Source organism: Mixophyes fleayi, chromosome 6, assembly GCF_038048845.1.
Source record: "Mixophyes fleayi isolate aMixFle1 chromosome 6, aMixFle1.hap1, whole genome shotgun sequence".
Classification (NCBI taxonomy): Eukaryota; Metazoa; Chordata; class Amphibia; order Anura; family Limnodynastidae; genus Mixophyes; species Mixophyes fleayi.
Genome location: NC_134407.1, coordinates 153,810,287 through 153,826,452, shown reverse-complemented (window position 1 = coordinate 153,826,452; position 16,166 = coordinate 153,810,287). Strand labels below are relative to the sequence as shown.

Sequence of the window (16,166 nt, the reverse complement as noted above, 5' to 3'; positions counted from 1 at the left end):
ACCCGAACTTTGGGTATCCGAGTACCGAGCCGAGTAGCCCGGCTCGGAATCCAAATTGAGGCCGATCGTCGGATCTCGGGGCTCGGTTCTCGCGATACTTGAAGACCATAAATACACGCCTCCACAGCAATCCATCGCCATTTGACAGAGGGAGAGAGCAGGGTGTAGTCACAGGCTTATTTGAGCAGGAACAGAGAATACAATATTCTGATTCCAATTGTGCTAACAAAAATCGCTAGAGAAGAGAGGAGGATAGAGGTTTTGTTTTTTTCCAATATTTGGCACTCAAAGTGCTTTTTGGGTGTCCCCCATTATTTTGCCTAAATATTTCTGGCTGTCAAAATTACTATCTGTCAGCAGTATCTACCAAATAATTATTAGCACTCCCCAGTGCTTTTGGGGTGTCCCCCATAATTGTGCATAAATATTTCTGGCTTTCAAAATTACTATCTGCCAGCAGTATCTACCAACTAATTTTTAGCACTCCCCAGTGCTTTTGGGGTGTCCCCCATAATTGTGCATAAATATTTCTGACTGTCAAAATTACTATCTGTCAGCAGTATCTACCAAATAATTATTAGCACTCCCCAGTGCTTTTGGGGTGTCCCCCATAATTGTGCATAAATATTTCTGGCTTTCAAAATTACTATCTGTCAGCAGTATCTACCAACTAATTTTTAGCACTCCCCAGTGCTTTTGGGGTGTCCCCCATAATTGTGCATAAATATTTCTGGCTGCCAAAATTACTATCTGTCAGCAGTATCTACCAACTAATTTTTAGTACTCCCCAGTGCTTTTGGGGTGTCCCCCATAATTGTGCATGAATATTTCTGGCTGTCAAAATTACTATCTGTCAGCAGTATCTACCAAATAATTTTTAGCACTCCCCAGTGCTTTTGGGGTGTCCCCCATATTTGTGCATAAATATTTCTGGCTGTCAAAATTACTATCTGTCAGCAGTATCTACCAACTAATTTTTAGCACTCCCCAGTGCTTTTGGGGTGTCCCCCATAATTGTGCATAAATATTTCTGGCTGTCAAAATTACTATCTGTCAGCAGTATCTACCAAACTACACAGTGTTTCGAAATCAGTCCAAAAAACAAAAACAAGAAAAACATTTACTGTGTTGAAGCGAAAAAGAAGTGTTACTGAGCAAAAGTTAAGTGCCAAAAAAAAAAAAAATTGCCAACATGCCATTCTACACACGCAGTGGCAAAGAGAAAATGAGGCCTTCACCTTTGGCTTTTAGTGGCAGATCCCAAAAATATAGCCACCAAAGTACCCTGGTCCATTTAATTTTACTTTCTAGTTCCACAGTCTGTGCAGGCTGCTTTTTTTATATTCAACTACAAATGGAGGGTGTAATATACACCCAAAGACGATGGCTACATTGCCAATAATCAAAGATGGAGGAGGTAGACAACCAGGTTTGTCTGTATAATTTGCAGACAAGGGTTCGAATTAAGGACGGTCTACCAGGGATTAAATTGTTTTTCTCATAATTTATTAGCTTAAGAATTACCTCACTTATCTAAGAAACTGGTGGAACACTAAATTAGGTTATTTTAGACCAAAGAAATTGGTATTTTTTACAAAAATAGCAAAACAAAACCAAACAAAACCAAAACCAAAACCAAAACACGCAATGGCGGTTTTGCAAAACCAAAACACGAAGGTAATCCAGATCCAAAAACAAAAACAAAACCGAAACACGGGGGTCAGTGACCATCTCTAGTGTATATTCACATATTTCCTTAAGCATTTGTCCCACATTCCTAGCTACTGACTTGGATCAATAAAATAAACTGCCACATTTAATACCGCTTCCTTTCCTGTTCATAGGCAATTGGGGATTACCATCATCATCAGGTTCCAATACCAGAGATTGCAGAACTGATATGAGTCTGCATAAATATTCATTTGTCACTTTTCACGTGTATTAAAATGCACCCATTCTTTCAATTAGGGAGTAACGTTCCATTTTAAATAGCATTTAGTAGAAAATGTAAAGTGACATTTTTGAAGGTCAGCATCTTTCCTCTTCGAATGTCAACTAAACCCAGTAGACAGCTAATTTTTCAGCAATCATCTCTGCAAATCTAAAAAGAAGAAGATAACATTTACCTTGGCTGGTGGAATTAAATCATCTTTTCGAAAAAGAAAAAACGAGTATTATTTTTGAAATGTCAGAACTGCTATTTTTCTTCCTTTCCAAGGCATAGATACTCTAACATCAGGTTGAAAGTAAACTCATTACAGCATCTTCTTTGGCAGAGAGCAGGAATATGTAATCAGCCAGTGCTATATCTGACGCACGCATTTTGGGCAGCGATTCTATGAAGGGTTTAATTTAGACATACAGTATCTCTTCCAGTGTTTGTGTTGGCCAAAGTGCTCTTTCCAGCAGCTGGATCTTCTGTCTTTCAATCACTTATTAACTCCCCCATTTGTACTTCATCTGTTCCTCTAACTGTTACACAACCCAAACAGAACTTCTGTTCAGTGACAAATTTGCAATTGGTCTCTGTGGTCTCCTTAACTAACGTCAGTGAAGATCAGGTTTTGTTTAATTTGGGCTTTATGTAGGAAACAAGCTGTAGAGTACAGCAGTTAAATACTAAGAAACTGCTTTAATAAAGGGCGAAAAGCTCTATTACTGGCCATAGGGCTTGTTTTTGTTTTTCACTATACATCAAAGGTTTACTACCAGTGTTAACCCTGTTATTGCCGGTGATAACACGTCTGGCACTAAGTTTCTCCACCTCTTGTTGGCAAAGGCTTTTTCATGGGGAATCCTTTATAGCAAGTATCACGGCGATAGTTTTACTGCTTCAATACCTGTTTCATTCTCTTTCTTTTGGCTTAGCTCAGGTATAGATGCCAATTTATGAGATGGGGCTTAAAGGCCCAACCGGATATCCCAAAACCTTTGGCTATCAAACAACGTGGGTAACATTTTCACTCGGGTGCACATATCATCCTTCGCCTTCAATGAGGATCAATTAATCCGCAACCCCTCTGGGCTGAAGGAGTACTGCCACAAACTGACCCACAAGGGTGGCACTTGCAACAAAACTATAGCCAACTCCTCAAAGGGAAATGGGTTCAGAATGCCCCAAATCAACGTAATTTGAGCCCAGCAAGCATTGGCCACCGACTGTACAGTCTTTTCCGGCCACGCCTGCAACTTACCAACCACCAAAATGGTGGTGGTAATGGCGTTCCCAAAACCTGGCCACCTATAGTAACTGCTAACGTCACTTTTCTAGCTGCCCATACCGGGGAAGACCTCCATAGGACCGGCAGAGGACCAAGTCGGGCCATAAAGAAAGTATCCACACCATTTGTAACCCAAACAGGGAGGCATTAAGGTATGTCAGAGTGGAGAAATCTAACATAGTGCCAGATCAGAGTGACACGAAGCAGAGATCAATAGGAGACATGGCCCAAAAGGAGACTGCCAGGAAAAACAGGAAGGCAAAGGAAAAAAGGGGAGGAGAAAGAGAAGAAGAAACAAGAGAAATTGAAAAGGGGGACACTAGCAAACAGAAAACCATAAAAACCCTGTGTCGCCACCAACCAATCAGGCCCACTTGTAGAGGAAACAATCCCTTTGCTCCTCTGCTTCCAAAAACAACAAGCAACCAAAGTGCTGTGTCACCTGAAGACAGAAAGAGCAGAATGGAAAAAACAGAAATTCAGGACAGCAGAGAAGCTGCACTTATACAGAAAGTAGTAGAAATCCACCTGACCAACTGGTGGCTGCAGTGAGACGCTGTACCATCTACAGCTGGGGAGATGGTTGCACCAATCCAAAAGTAATGCTTGCCAGTGTTCGCTGAAAAGCAACCATAAAGAGATATGCCGTGAGGGGGGAGGGGGGCATCACAATGCTCCAACCATGCTTTCGCTGAATTGGGAAGCATAAAGGCAAACTCAGGGTCAACTTTAAATCAGGTAACCGTGCCAATCCTCCTAGGGAACAAAGTGACTCATCGCCCCGGGCCTAGCGGATCAGGCAAGGGCACACGTATCTTGCAGACTATGGGGAATGCCTCTGTGTAACAATTAAACACATAGCAAACATGACAGAGGATGGAGCCATCCTAAAGAAAAAAGGCCTTCAATTCACTCATCTGGTAGGTGCCATAACAACAGTACCAAAATGGAGCTAAACATTACAAAGTTAAATATTTAAAGGCTGCAGAAAAAAGACTCCGCCCACCTAGTTATGACCGGCTGTGCATCCGGACACCAGTACCAAGCCCCCTCAGGAAAGGCAAACAAGCCCTCATAATGACCACTGCAAAGCCGATCATACACCGATGGATGCTTCCACCAGAAGTCTTCCCACCAACTCCCACGTGCGCCTGCCATCCGTTGCGACCAACTGCTAGCCACAACACTCTACCAGCTAACTGGGGTTCGTTAGCACCGCGATAAGCAACGAAGCATTCAAGACAGCACGGACAGACAATGCATTATACTCCACCAATCGCACTGTAACCGCCTCAGAGGCGGAACAGCTGTGGCAGATCAGGAGCCACAGAGATGCCATCACCAACATACCCCTTATCTGAGCCCATTAGGGTGTGCCTAACTGTGTCAGTGATTTTCCAGTATGTGTAAGCTGTCTCTATAAAATGCTACCAAGATGGATAGCAGGACTCGGAGGGAGCCACATTGGCAGTGCCCTGAGAATTTGTCATTGAGGACCATTCACTGGTCAGGGGCTAATTCAGCAGAGGAGATGCTACAAGCGTATGGGGTAGAGCAGAATGGAAACCATCCCAAGAACAAGGACCGGAACAGCAGCCACGTAGCTGTAGGCCATGTAGCATATATAGTACACATAAATGTGGTATAAGTGTAAGCTACCTGCATAAAGACTATACTGTACAGTACATAACACTGTACAAGTAAACAATGGAAAGCTCCTGCCTCACACAGTGGGGTGGGGAGGGGCTAGAGTTGGACCATCCTATTTATAACTTTATTACCATTTCCCCAAAACCCTGCTGTCTTGCTGTCTATACATTATAATTTAGGGAACTCAAATCTCTGCAACCCTGTCCCTTCCCGAATTCATCAGCATCATCCAAAATAATAGTGTAATACATACACACATGCAAGAGAATCCCACGTGTACCTAATAAGCAAACAATGAGGAGTCCAGGGTGGCCTTACCCACAATCAACTCTGTATGCTATATGTAAAATTATAATGCAATAACTGATACAACCAGGAATAAGTGGGTGTGGTAGGATTTTCCGATACTGAATTAGCCGCAATGTTTAGCGGAACATAAAAAACCCGAAGACTAACAGGCTGACATGGGAGAAATAGTGACTTACCATCACACAGACACAGCACATTTTCGACAGTACAATAAATTGCGACTACTGCAAAGGCCGACAGTTGAAATTGACATCATTAAGACCCATCAATGGGTTTAATATTTATGCAAAGGTGATAAATTATGAAAAAATATATTTAGAATATTTGGAAGACTTTTGGTAAAAAATGGGTCTAAACCAGTGGTGGGCAAACTCAGTCCTCAAGGGCTACCAACAGTTCATGTTTTTAGGATTTCTGTCTGTAGAAACAGCTGGGATAATTACTGACCCAGCCAAATAGATTAACTCAGCTGTGATTAAAGGAATCCTAAAAACATGAACTGGTGTTAGCCCTTGAGGACTGAGTTTGCCCACCACTGGTCTAAACATATAGAAAAGTCCATACATTAATTAGACAAATAATAAGCTTTAATATGCCTTAAACAATCACAGCTAAATCAACCAAGTGTCAGGAGCAGCAGCGGCCGCGGGCACCGCCGCGACTCTCTTCTGCCTTCTTCTGGCGTCCCGACCGTCTCCATGACGACCGGTACGTCACTTCCTGGATTCGGCCCAACAGTTGCCAGGGCAACTGCCGGATGCCAAGATGTCTGCGCTTGCGCCCCGGGAATACAGGGCAGCCAGGCGCGTTTCTTCAAGCCTGCGGGCTGATTAGGATAGTGTTTACTAATTACCACTGCCTGGGAGTGTTTTTCAGGGCAAAGCCCTGACTGGCCAGTATCAGGCTTTAAGGCAGGGAGGGCTTAACCTCCCTGCCGGTTATAGCATTCAGATTCTCTGTTTGCTTTCATGCTCTGTGCTGTAATGGTGTATTCCCTGGGTTGCTTTTCTGTGTATGACCCTCTGCCTGTTACCTGGACTTTGAACCATCACTTGTTGCCCTGACCTTCTGCCTGTACCTAGACTCTGAAGCTTCGGTAGTTGCCTTGACCATTTGGCGTGTTTACTGGACTCCGCTATTTGCCTGTAACCCTGACCTTGGCCTGCCTCTGACCATCCGCTCCAGCCTAGGCCAGCGTCTCCAATTCCACCTGGGCTGCGGACATCTTTGATGAGCTTTTACTACTCTGAGCCTAAGACCTGGGGCATCTGAGTACCTGTGAGCATATAAAGCTCTACGGGAAAGACGGCTGCTATAGGTGAAGATCTCTACCCTACCTGTTCTAAAAGCTCATCTAGGTGGTCGTAGGCCATAACACCTAGCTTGTTTTCCATCACGTCTCTCTTTCCTAACAGTTGTCCTCTGAAAATAGCTGTTTATGAGGAAGCAGATTCACTATGTGGAATTATAATTGGATAATTAATTTTACCTTCATTATTTCACAATTGTAATAATCAGATATTAATGTAAGTCAATGTCATCTGAACAGTTATGTAAATAAATCCACTTGTATAAAACTGTAAATATTGTATTATACCTACAAGTTGAATATTCTCTTTTTCAGATGGTCTGGGCATCATCAAATAAAATAGGCTGTGCCATCAATACTTGCAATAACATCAATGTATGGGGAAGTACATGGAGGCAAGCTGTCCTTTTGGTGTGCAATTATTCCATAAAGTAAGTCAAAATATCTTCTGGATTTCTTTTACTTTTTCTATAAGTGGGAGGAAATCGAGGGTTTATAAGTACTACTCATGACAGGCAACCATTAGTAGAGAGTGGATTGGTTGACATGGCCCTCTCACTAATTAGGCCTATGAAAATCTGTCTTGAGAACACATTTTTGTGTTTTTTTTTCCTGCAAGGCAGACAAGAACAGAGTACACCCAACTGGGAAGAATGGCCTCAGAAAAGGTGTCTGCAGGGGCGGGCTGGCCCGGGGGGCAGGGGGGCAGACCGCTATTAGGGCCGGGGGTAGGCCGGCCGGCCGCCCCCCCGTGTGCAATATAGCACATTTTCACCGGCGGCCGCATCTGATTACATCAGATGCGGCCGCGTCAGCGCACAGACGGCCACATCACATGACAGGGGATGCGGCCGCGTCATCAATGACGCGGCCGCATCCCGTTTCATGCGATGTGGCCGTCTGTGTGCCCCCGGCCATCCCTCTCCCAGCCCGCGCCTGGGTGTCTGCCTTATTTTATAGGATCATTTTTATACTAGAGAGCACATTTATCTAATATTAGCAGTGGATAAGAAGATGGTTAGAATATGTTCAGCTGTTGGTCCATTAGGCCCTTAGTTCAGCACTGAATATGGATAAGCATATCCATGGATATTTGTTGTCCTTTTGTAGTCTTTAAATGAAGCAGCCATGAATGCAGTTGCTGGGGAGGGATAGACCACCACTCTGGAGAAACTATGGCTCCCATGTGCTGCACATTTTCTGAATTGGCCTTGTGACTTGGCTTTGTGAGCCTGGAACCGCTAACACGGCCTGTTTAGCAGTTATAGTGGAAAAGTGGGGAACAGCTCAGATTTTGTACTAGGGACAAAGTGGGTATTGATTGTTAAAATCAGGATTCATATAAAATTTAATGATGATGAGGAAATAGTTTTGTGTCTGATTTGTATATATCTCATAAGTTAAAAAGTAATCTGAATCAAATCTTTTGAAAATTCATAACCCAGTAGTGTAACAATAGGTGCACGCTTGCAGGAACGTCACACGTACGCAATACATTCATTAGTGTCTCCCCGTAAGATAATAATAATAATAATAATAATAATAATAATAATAATAATAATAATAAGCTCTTTATTACAAAGAAAACATATGGAACAAATGGGGAAATTATTTCCTTAAGGCAAGGTTCCAGTTAACCATAGTATGACACAAGTACTGCATAAATCTTGTGCTTTTTCTCCTGTTGGAGGCATATTTAGTAACATCTCGTGGCACACCAGTGTGCCGAGGCACACAAGTTGCAGAGCACTGACTTATACAATTCAGAACTACAAACTCTACTAGTGCTAATAAACAAATTGCACAGCTGCAGCAAAGACAGATTTCAAGTGAAAGTTGACTTGGAAGACTAATGTGGAGGGCAATGGAGATAGAAAAGGAAGAGGCACAAACAAAGCATCAGGGGGACAAATAAGAGGGAGCATATTTGGAGAGACTTGGAAATACAGGAGGCACTGGTTAGACACCTGTGGATGTGTCTGTTATTTGTGTGTATTATAGATGTTGGGGGCCTTTAATTACACCAATGGTCAGAACATATACTAATTTCTCCAGTCCCTTCAGTGCTCTCTTTATACTATCAACTTAAAACACAAATGAAAACTAGCATTATAGCAAGAGTGGCACTATATGGAGCAAAACGTTTAATGTAAGTCTTGGGGTTAGATTTACTAAAATGCGGGTTTGAAAAAGTGGAGATGTTGCCTATAACAACCAATCAGATTCTAGCTGTCATTTTGTGGAATGTACATGTACAATAAATGACAACTAGAATCTGATTGGTTGCTATAGGCAACACCTCCACTTTTTCAAATCCGTAGTTTAGTAAATCTAATCTTGTACTTATGTGTAGCAAATACACCTGGTGGAACGTGAAGCTGGTGTTTATAAAGGGCACAGTAATAAGGATGGAGCATGTCAATCATTCTTGCATTGAAAATACGGCCTTAACCTTCTTGAGTGTACATAAAGGACAAGAAGCCACCTTAAATACCCAAATACATGGCATATATATTTCTGACCACACCTATAACAAATAAATACCTTTGTAGATCACATAAACGAGCATTGTGGTGCACCAATATTTAAGAAGCTGTCATTTTTTTCTGGTCACACTATAAACATTATGAATAGTCTATAAAACATTGCTTGTTCAAACTGGACCATGTGTCTCTGTTGCCAAGGACAAAAGTGTAGTACAAACACTGCAGTCAATCATAAACTCTTATTCCTCTTACAGTGACTACTGCAAGCTAGCCTGTGCAAAGGACGGTCTATTCGTGAATATAGTCTAGACCGTGTCAGTTTGTTTTCACATGATTGTTCACCAGTTTATGAGAAATGTCAAAAAACAGCCAAGGTTGCTCTGCTCATAAAATATGTCTATGTGAATGGGACTTTCCTTCAGTCTGAAATGATCACAACCGTTTTACATGATGTCAAATAGCCTTGAGTACTGTTATTTGCATTTTAAATAAACAATAGCTGAACATTATGTTTCAGTAAATACTTGAATCAAAAAAGCGATTCTAACAAATCAATTCAAACTGTATGGAAAACATGGCAATATGACATATGCACTCCTTTAATAAAGATAAATATATTGGTTTCATTTTTAACATTGGACTCTTCAAACAGTAAACAAAACTGTATGCAGGAATTTTGGCTGTACCTTGTAGGAATTGTAAGAATCAGAGTATTAGAGTTGAGGCCACTCAAATGTTGTAAGCACTTAATCTGCTTATTGAATAATTGTTACACTACAGCACAAGTATTTTGGGGAATTATCATATACATTTACATATTTAATCCACAGGTGTGCTAAACAATTAAACATGTTGTTTTGATATTCTATAGGTTTCAACTTACTTATTGCATAATCGTTACACTACAACACAAGTGTTATGGAGAATTATCATATACATTTATATATTTAATCCACAGGTGTGCTAAACAATTAAACATGTTGTTTTGATATTCTATAGATTTCAATTTACTGATGTGAGAAGCCTTCGAAATCTCTGCTGTACTTTTTCTTGTAGCTATGAAATTTTTTTTTGTTGCAAAACCACTAGTTAAACAGTTCTTAAAATATGTTATGTACTATGCACAGAGAATGTGGGAATATGCAATCAGATTGAAGTTATAATTGAAATAACTTCAATCATGTCCCATACTTCCAAACCTGCCTTCTTCCTGTCCTCCTGTATAATACAGCCCAAACACAGTATGATCAGGGCCGGATTAACCATAGGGCTAACTGGGCTACAGCCCAGGGGCCTATGGCATCCAGGGGGCCCTTGAAAGTGCTCAGCAGCAGTATTGAACGGTCGGGGGCGGGGGCGCCCCCGGTGCGATCAGTGCTGCTGAGCACTTTCCCTGCAGTCCTTCTCCGGCGCGCTGTAATCTCCTTACTGAGGAGATCTCGTGAGTCTCACTCTCACGAGATCTCCTCAGTAAAAAGAGTACAGCACGCCGGAGAAGGAGGTAAGTGCCGGGGGGGGGGGGTGGCGCGGGCAGCTTGGGCAGCTCCGATCACGGGGGGGGGGGGCCCTCACGGGGGAATGGAGGCCCCTTAGCCCAGGGGCCTCCATTCCCTTAATCCGGCACTGAGTATGATATTCGTGTAGACGTCAACAGTGTTGGAAGTGGTGGTGTAAACAATGGTATGCCATACCGCCACTTCGCCTACTGCCTTCATTGTAAAAACTTTGAAATTACATTCACTTACATTCCCATTACATTTTTCATACTACCGCTTCTAAATTTACATAAAGTCACGTCTACATTTCCACTTCGACCACTGGTCATCAGAACAAAGAGGGTTTTCACACAGGCACACAGAACATCATCATCACCATTTATTTATATAGCGCCACTAATTCCGCAGCGCTGTACAGAGAACTCATTCACATCAGTCCCTGCCCCATTGGAGCTTACATATACACACACACACACACAGACATACAGAGAGAGACAGACTAGGGTCATTTTGAATGCAGCCAATTAACCTACCAGTATGTTTTTGGAGTGTGGAAGGAAACCGGAGCACCCGGAGGAAACCCACGCAAACAGAAGAACATACAAACTCCACACAGATAAGGCCATGGTTGGGATTTGAACTCATGACCCCAGTGCTGTGAGGCAGAAGTGCTAACCACTGAGCCACCGTGTATGTTAATTATACTTTATTCACAGGCTTGAAAGTAAAATGAGCACTTTATTTTCCTAGATTTATTTTGCTTAAACAAATAGATTTCTATTTCTAATGTACATGAATTTATGTAAACAAACATTTGAGCATATAGCATCATGCAGTTAACATAACATCCAGAAGCTTTAATTTAAGACTAATATCCGTATTTTCTTTTCCTAGGGGTAATTGGATAGGAGAAGCTCCTTACAAGTTGGGAAAACCATGCTCGGCTTGTCCGCCCAGCTATGGAGGCGTGTGCAGCAATAACATGTGCTTCTCTGGTGTTAAATCGAATAAACTCAGTTGGTTTTAGGTATATGAATGCAGAAGTCCCATAGCAGTTATTTTACAAAAGCTAAATGATGAATGTCTTGTTTGTGTTGGGTGCAAGGTAAGTAGTTTGTAGCTGCAATGCAGACAATTAGCCCACTTTGTATTACTATTAGATAGCTAGACTATGCGGCCTACTTGTCTGCCATTGTGCATTAGAGTATGGTGGGATGGGCAAGTTTTATATACATCGGCTGCTCAGTCAAAGAGTGACAAGGCTGCATCATTGTCATTAGTTCAGGCCCATTTATAATTGGGCCTGGTATGTCTAATCTATGCTGACATGACTTTGACTCCACAAACCCGTCACTAAATGTGGCTATGGAACCAGTTATACCCATCAGAAAGTAAAATTGTCTCTTATGAAGCTGCAGAACTGTGGATGTGCAGCACATGTGCCATTGTTTCTCTTATTTTTTGATGACACCATGCTCCTAACTGTGTGCACTCTCCCTTTCTTGTGGGAAACATGTAGCTTAGGGTGTCCATGCAGTGGTATATAATAACATTTTGCTTTTTCTGATGAGAGATATGGGGCCCATTGGGGCGTTCTTTGCAATAAAGCATTTCCTGCTGCACATAATTGCAGGAAACAAATATTGAGCATGTAGATTGACGGCCCCAATTTAGTGGGTGCTTGCAGTTACTTTGTAGCCTTTTAAATTGAATTTTACACTTCTTTAGAGATGCTAGAGATTTGACATTGGCTATAACCAAGTGCAGGGGGTTAAGCTGCTATGGGGCCCACAGATAGGAAGGGGAGGGCACCGTCTCTGTCAAAGCCTCATGTGTACATGTGAGTTTTTCACCATTCGACTGGACGTGGGGGCCCTTAAAAATTTACTTTTAAATTTTCAACATCCAGGCACTTGTTATACAGATATCATAATAATCATAATCAACATTTATTTATGTAGTGCCAGCAAATTATGTAGCGCTGTACAATTGGGTATCACATTTATATGTGCACAAATACCAATGAGTAAATATACTAAAATGTAACACATGAAATAAAGACAGATCACATGTCCTGCTCCTTGGACTTAATTGAGCCATTAATGAGTCTCTGATGAGCAGTCTTCTAGGAGTGAAAAAGGAAAAGATGTGATTAATTAAGGGGTTATTCCAAAAGTGATTGCAGGTGATATATTTGAAGCCTTTATTTTACCATCACTTATCTTCTTTTTTGAAATTTTTATTATTTATAATATGCGCATTGTTTCCACAGACCAGAATCCCATAGATAGTTGCACAAAACATCTGCACTGAGGCATTTTCCTTATAAGGCATGAAGCAGTGTGTGGGAATGGTAGTCAGATTTGCACAAAGATTACGTGCTGCGTATCCGCATTTTTTCAGGTTCATAATTGACCCTTAAAAAGTCAGCTAAGCACAAATAACAGTTTGAACATACCAACTTTAAATTTTGCTGAAGAAAGTATAGCTAATTAATCCGGTGTTTACAGTTTTGTTTTGTTTTTTTCTTCTTTTGTAAAAATATTAATGACATGCAACCAAACTAAATTAGAAACTGAGAATATGCAAATATATATGTACAGTATGTACTAATCAGCACTGAACATACAATAAATCATTGTTGTGTTTTTTCACACATAATTGAGCGAATTAGACCAAACATGTTTAACATAAAGCTTTATATTTAATTGACATTTTATCTTTTGCAAATTAGTAATTGCTTGTAACATTTTATGCCTAATTTTCACTAAACCATAGTCCATAATTTTGCGGGACCATCACAATATTAAATGTCTAAAAGGGATGGGACTTACACATTTGGTGGTCTGAAATTAATGTGGGATTCAGATTATCAAGTGGCGTGGCCTGGGTAGATCTGGAGCGTGGTCTTGTTTTCTCCCACATTTTTTTGCTCTTGGTGTATGAAAATCTTAGCCAGAAACTAAAGAAGTCTAATTTATTTCACCACTGTGTAGAAAATTAATACTGGTCACACTATCCATCACTGATTTTGTAAGTAAAGTTGATCTGTTACCTACAGACAGAGGAGGCAGTCATTTGTGGGCAAAACCAGTATTCATTCATCAGTAAAGTACATATCTAGCCACTCTTTAAATTATGTAAAAGAAAAGCTTTAAACATACAAAAGTACCACATATAATAATGACACCTGAATAGTGCCTTACATTTTAAATCATAGATGAGGTTAAACCAATAGTGTTTTATGGAAAAACTGGTGTAAAAACAAGGTAGTTTACAATGCACATACTTTAATGATGTCCACAGTCAGGTGACATGTGTCCTATGATCAGATGTTCAATTCTGTGCCCAGCAACCATTTTTCACGCTTCCTATAGCCATTTTGTTGTCAACCTGTGCATTGTATGTGAAAACCTTTCAATTCCGAGCTCTGATCAGATTTTTCAATTTCTGACTATGTTTAGAACCATTCATTAAGCTGTGAAATCCTGTTTTTTTGTTATCCAACTTTTATGTATGTGAATCCTCTCACAATGTATGTTGAAAGCACTTATATTTGTAAAATATATGTCAGTGACATTATTACCATGAAATATATTATGTTTTCCATAGTAGTTTTAGTGAAAATGGTATTAAGCTGTAGTTCATTAGATGTAACCAAACACAATCCTTATATTATCATAAATACTTTTGCTATTGGTAAGGCACACTGTTATACCATACAGTTTTTAAGCAAAGGTGTATCTCATTAATGCTAGTTTCCCACTGGTGTTAAGTTTGCATAAGTGCAAACCATATGTGAAAATTCATTAATAAACAATATGCGTTTGACAATGCAGTTGATATGTGGTATACCCGCAGTTGATATGTGGTATACCCGCAGTTGATATGTGGTATACCCGCAATTGATATGTGGTATACCCGCAGTTGATATGTGGTATACCCGCAGTTGATATGTGGTATACCCGCAGTTGATATGTGGTATACCCGCAGTTGATATGTGGTATACCCGCAGTTGATATGTGGTATACCCGCAGTTGATATGCATTGGAGCCATTCGCATATATTTGCATCTTGTGCTGTTTTACCTTGTATGGTCTATTGTTTGTACCTGTACGGCGCTGTGGACACTTGTGACGCCTAATAAATAAAGAATAATAATAATACAAGACAAGCGGGTACGTAGCTTTTCCAACTCATTTAAATGGACTTTCCACCATGTGTGCTACACCCAACTGAAATGAATGTGCTATTGAAAAGTAAAATGGGAGAGGCTCCATACATTATATATATATATATATATATATATATATATATATATATAGACAACATGCACTGGTTTCCAATAAAGCAGGGGGACAAAGAGTATGAAAGCCCTCATTAACCCAGAACCTGGGCTCTGAGTTACTGAGAAATATTAGGACCCCTGGAGTGACAGGGGTCCTTTGTTATTCCTAGTATCAGGGTATAGGACCAGAAAAACCCATTCCAATTCCATTATACCAAAGATGTAAAATAAATGTAAACAAAACACATACATGATTGTTAAGTAAACTTTCATTGATAAAAAAAATACACACCAAACCCATGTTCACAAATTTATTAATTTAAAAAAAAATTCTTCTTGTATTCCAAAGCTAAAAAATATACTTATTACCCAAAGGGAAATGTTCCATATTTGTAATCCAAAGGGAAAATCTTCATGCATTACAAAAGTAAATGTTCCATATTTGTATTCCAAAGGGAAAATCACCTTCTAAAGGAAAATGTTAGATATTTGTAATCAAAACCAAGCTTCTTTGCCTTGTAATCCACTGGAAATACAAATAAAAAAACCGTAAGAAATGAAGCACACTGCTTCGTTGTGAGATAAAAATCCATAGTAACTCAGCCAATCACATGCTGTTTCCCATGCTAGCTTCAATCTCTATTGATGTAGGGAAAAACAATTAGTGCTGTGCATTTTCTTTCATGTTAATGGCTCATTGAGATGAATGGGCCCTATAAATGATTACAGCTAAAAGCTGGTGTCACACCATGTTGACCCCTAGTGGCTATGTACACAATGTGCATCCTCCATTGGGATCAGTGTACTATTCCAAGTATCTTGCAATGCTTTGAATGCGCTTAAATAGAACAAGCAGCATCCAAAAAAAAGTTAATGCAAATTGGTATAGACACATAAAATAGAATGGGATTTATTTGTCCATGCTTTGCACTTGCATTAAGAATGGAAGTCAGGTGCAACATATAAACACCAGTGGGTAATAGCAATTACATAGCTGCTAAACATAAAATGAAAGGTGACCCAAAATGAAAACACATATTGTGTCATTAATAAATATTACAATAAAATATACCTTAGGTGACTTAAATTGAATGTACTCATGTACAGTAAATTCACCATGTACAGATGTTTCCTCATTTCTTTAATGTACTGTATACACACCAATCAATATTATGATGATCTGCAAGCATTTTTATTTCTTTTTCTGCTGTTTTATGTTTGAAAAATAATATTTACACGTATCAACATCTCTGCATCTGAAAGTTGCAACATTGTTTAACCCAGTGGTTGAAGTGGACTGGTATACCATGGAATGTCATACTGCCACTTCTCTTACTGCTTTCATTGTAAAACTACAAAATTCCATCCACTTGCATTTTTCATACCACTTCTAAATTACCACTTTGA

At 40.2% G+C, this 16,166-nt stretch overlaps 1 protein-coding gene across 1 annotated transcript in view; it reads left to right on the top strand.

Moving 5' to 3' along the window:
• Positions 1-11,513, top strand: part of R3HDML (R3H domain containing like) — a 35,356-nt gene extending 23,843 nt beyond the window's left edge. The window contains exons 5-6 of the mRNA XM_075215318.1: positions 6,805-6,920; positions 11,366-11,513. Coding sequence (XP_075071419.1) covers positions 6,805-6,920; positions 11,366-11,498 — 249 coding nt within the window. The 3' untranslated portion in view covers positions 11,499-11,513. The remainder of the gene's footprint in view (positions 1-6,804; positions 6,921-11,365) is intronic.
• The last annotated feature ends 4,653 nt before the right edge of the window (positions 11,514-16,166 follow it).